This window comes from Emiliania huxleyi, assembly GCF_000372725.1.
Source record: "Emiliania huxleyi CCMP1516 chromosome Unknown EMIHUscaffold_1482, whole genome shotgun sequence".
NCBI classification, from domain to species: Eukaryota; Haptophyta; order Isochrysidales; family Noelaerhabdaceae; genus Emiliania; species Emiliania huxleyi.
The window spans coordinates 2,641-6,436 of record NW_005201110.1 but is presented as its reverse complement, the minus strand read 5'-3'; the positions used below and the strand labels follow the sequence as shown (position 1 = coordinate 6,436).

The 3,796-nt window shown below is 66.1% G+C and overlaps 2 protein-coding genes across 2 annotated transcripts in view; one reads left to right on the top strand and one right to left on the bottom strand.

Moving 5' to 3' along the window:
- Nucleotides 1-956: 956 nt before the first annotated feature.
- Nucleotides 957-1,763, top strand: EMIHUDRAFT_122767 (hypothetical protein; the record flags this gene model as incomplete). Its single annotated transcript, XM_005786885.1, has 1 exon — nt 957-1,763. One exon carries the CDS (start codon nt 957-959, stop codon nt 1,761-1,763), a length of 807 nt encoding a protein of 268 aa, XP_005786942.1.
- An 809-nt stretch (nt 1,764-2,572) lies between these two features.
- EMIHUDRAFT_252876 (hypothetical protein) overlaps nt 2,573-3,796 on the bottom strand; it is a gene marked incomplete at both ends in the record, with an annotated part of 3,455 nt that continues 2,231 nt past the window's right edge. The window contains one exon of the mRNA XM_005786884.1: nt 2,573-3,349. Within this exon, the coding sequence (XP_005786941.1) occupies nt 2,573-3,349 (777 nt within the window). The remainder of the gene's footprint in view (nt 3,350-3,796) is intronic.

Sequence of the window (3,796 nt, the reverse complement as noted above, 5' to 3'; positions counted from 1 at the left end):
CTCTCTCGGAGAGCCGCGCAGCGGGCTGTGAGGTTGAGTTCAAAGAGCCGCAGGGTGTCGAGGTCAAATTTTGAACTTGCCCGAGACGGCCCGGAGACGGTCCCGCGTTGTTGCCCCGGTTCTGGCGTATCACACCTCGGCCGCGATGGGCCGGTTCCGCCGCGCAGTCGAGCAGCAGGATCTCTGGCACAAGTTTGTCGACAAACTGGTCGAGCAAAATTTCGGCGAAGAAGCGGCACCGGCGGTACGCCGGGACAAACCCGGACCGGACACATTGTGTAGAACCGCGGCGGCTCGCCGCCGCGGGCCCACAGGAGGGCTGGGCGACGCGGCACTGGACCGCGCCGCCAGCGGGGCGAGAGCCGCAGCCGACAACCAGCCGACATGGCAGTTGTGGTGGCGGGACCTCCAAAATCAAAGGTTGTGGCAACCGTTGCACATCGCTGTACGAGTACTCGAGCGTACCGTGGGGCTCCTGTCGTTAGACGTGGAGACGCGAGGGTTGCCCCCCCTTGCCCCACCACCTCGTGTGTGTTAGGTATATTGTTGGCAAATCAAGACACAGAGCTCACACAGAATCACAGCGGGAGGAAAGCGGCGAGTCGCAATTCCTGGGGTTCTTGTCAGGTGGTGTGGAGAAGTTTACCTTACCTTACCTCACCTTACCTTACCGAGCCATTGCTTGCCACGTGAAGGGCACCGTGGTCCACTCAGTGGGGAGCCACGCGTAGTGCCATCGGTGCACGTCGCGTAAGGGCCCAGCACATGCTTTATCCGACCGGCTTGAAGCCTGTTCCATCCAGTGCTCAAGTGCTCAAGTGATCACCCGAATACCACGTTCGGATCGCTCCTCATCGCAAACCCTGTCAGCAGTTCACCTTCGGGTTCGTTTTAGAGCTACACACCCGAAAAAGAATTCTTAAAACTCACAGAAAAAGAAATACAGCGGGAGAAGCATGTCGGCTCCTTCTCGGATGGAGGATGCTGAGGAGCAGCACGCCCGCCGGGCGTCGGATGGTGAGGCGCACCAAGGATCCACCGATGCTGAGCACCACGCCCGCCCGCTCGAGGTGCAAGAGGTTGTCGAGAAGCTCAACACGGTCCCCGCCTTCAAGGTTGTGGACGACGAGACCGGAGACATCGTGCCCACACCGGGCAAGGGCGGCGAGGCCTGCTTGTGCTGGTACGCCGACCCTCACGACGCCCGCGTCGCGCTGGCAATCGTGGCGGCGAGGGAGCCGGGCCGCCAGCTCAGCCTCGGGACGACGCCGCTCGGCACCGCGCTCGCGATGAGCGAGGGCTGGGGCACCGGGCTGCCTTCGATGCCGCTCCGGCTGCAGGCCTCGAGCGCGGTGCTGCGCTCCGTGCGGGACGTGCTCAGCCCGCTGCCGGAGCGGGCGGCCGCGGCGCTCAACGCTCGCACGAGCGCTTTCCCCGTCTTTTTGATGGAGGAGCTCCAGTCGCCTTCCGTCGCGCCCGTCTTTTTCCGGCGCGAGGACCTCGCCTCGTGCTGGCGCATCTCCGGCCGCGCACCCGAGGCGCTGCCCGACTCGCTCACGCTCTACGACCTGCGCGTGCTTGTGCTGAAGATGATGAGCACCGGCGCGGACTGGCGCAGCCTCATGTTTGTCGCGCCGGGGTCGTCGCTGCAGCAGATCGACGCCGCCTCGCAGCACGGCGCGGTCCGCGACCTGGAGCGGCAAGCCGCCGTGGCGAGGGGAGACGAGCCGCCGCCGCTCGAGGAGGCCGCCGCCATCGCCTAGCAGCTCCGGGGAGCGAGGTGGAGTCTGGGCCGGGACCCGTGCATTGCTGCTCCTCTCTCTGTGTTGGATTGCATGCTCCGGCCGGTGGCCATGACCCATGATTAATGACTAGATGACACGTCGCGCCATGCGCACAGTCGGCTAGCCAGTCCAGTGCGTACGAGTAAACCATATGGTGCCGTACTCGGACTGGGAGAATGGTGTCGGCGTGTCGCGGTCCTCGTCTCTGCACTCTGGCGACTCTGTGACGTGTGAGTCTGTGTGCCACACTCACGCGCCCCCGCTAGGGGGCCCACAGCGCGCCAAAATCCACTAGGGTGGGATTTCGCGCAATCGCTTGACTCTGAAAAGCTCGCATATACCTCCTGCGAGCGCTGTGGTCGCCGCAGACTGGCTCCGACTTTTGACGGCGGCATGGACGCATGGAGACGTGATGCCTCCATCATGCGCCCGTCGAGTCGAAATCGACATGCGAGTCGATCTTTGGCCCGCCAGAGGTACATTAGGCGTTTTGGGCGACAACAGCGCTGCGACCGCGAAGTGGCGGTGGACATGCTCCCCCATGTTGCCGACGCGGCGCCGGAGTGGCCGGCGCTGCTCTCGAGCCGCGACCACGAGCACGACGGAGCTACTCCGATGCTCCGGGCCGACCCGTCCTACCCGACGGCGGCACTCTTCCACGTCTCGCTCACGCTGAGAAAAATTCTGAAACGGCGTGCAGCAGAGTCACCGACGAGTCGGTCCGCGTGACTCCTTGTGTCCAACCCCTGGTCAACTCACCCTCCACACCCCCCGTAACATAAAGTCATCTAGACCGGACGCGGAACCATCCACATCATCACTGGCTCGCGGCAGTAAGGACAAATTCGCATCAGCTCAGAGCATGGCCCGCAAGCACACAAGTGCCCGCACGGAACCGCCGCATGCGACTTGACTCTCGCGAAACACACGATGCACGTGGTCTCTCCCCCCATCGTGGACTCGGGGGCAGCCGGCCGCCCCGTGTCGAGGCAGGCGTCGGCTAGTGAGACGGCAGCAATCGGCTCGGTGACTGGCAGATGCTGCTCCGCCGCCTCTCCCGCCTCTGGCCCGATCAAGCGCTCGATGGCGCCGACCCGCTCCTCGAGGCTGCCCTCGGTCGCCGCGCCAAGGCTCGCCTCCAGCCGCTCGACACGCCGCACCAAGTCCCCGCCGCCGCCGGTCGACTCGCTGCTCACCGCCTCCTCGCACCGCGACACCCGACGCGCCAGCGCCTCCTCCGCATCCACCTCTGACCGGCGCAGCGCCTCTGCCAGCTCCGCATCCTCGCGCAGCGCCGCCCGCTCTGCCGCACCCGCTAGCTCTGCCGCCTCCCGCTCCGCCCGCCTCGCCGCCTCCTGCTCAGCAGCCAGCTGCGCCGCCTTCTCCTCCTGTGCGCGAACCTCTGCCGCAGCCTTCGCCCTCCGCTCCTCCTCGAGCGCGAAAGCAGACGGCGCCTTCTTGGCCTTATTGTTCTTCGCCTTGGCCTCCTTCTTGGCCGCCGTTGCCTCCGCCGCCTTTGCGCGCCGCCTCGCCTTCTCCTCCTCCGCCCTCCTGTCCGCAGCCTCCTTCTCGCGCCGTGCCGCCTCTGCCTGAGCGGCTTTGCGCGCCGCCGCGGCCGCCCGCTGCTCCTCTCGCTGCGCCTCATCCGCCGCAAGCCTCTCCGCCTCCCTCGCCCGCAGCGTCTCCTCTGCTACCGCGCGCTCGGCGGCCAGCTTCGCCTCCGCCTCCGCCGCAATCGCTCGCCTCCGTTCCTCCAGCGCCGCAGCGTCCGCCGCCCGGCGCGCCTCGTCCGCCACTCAATCTGCCTCACGCTGTCCTGACGTCTGCTAGCGCTCTCTCGCCGCCGCCGCCGCCTCCCGATCGCGATGTTCGAGACCCCCCTTGAGCTCACGAGCCTTCTCAGTCGCCTTCACAGACGCCACCGCCTCCCACTAAGCTGCGCCCAGATCTTAGTGATGCACGCACGCACCCGGGGAGGACTGTATCGGCTAGACACTGGCATGCAATCTGCA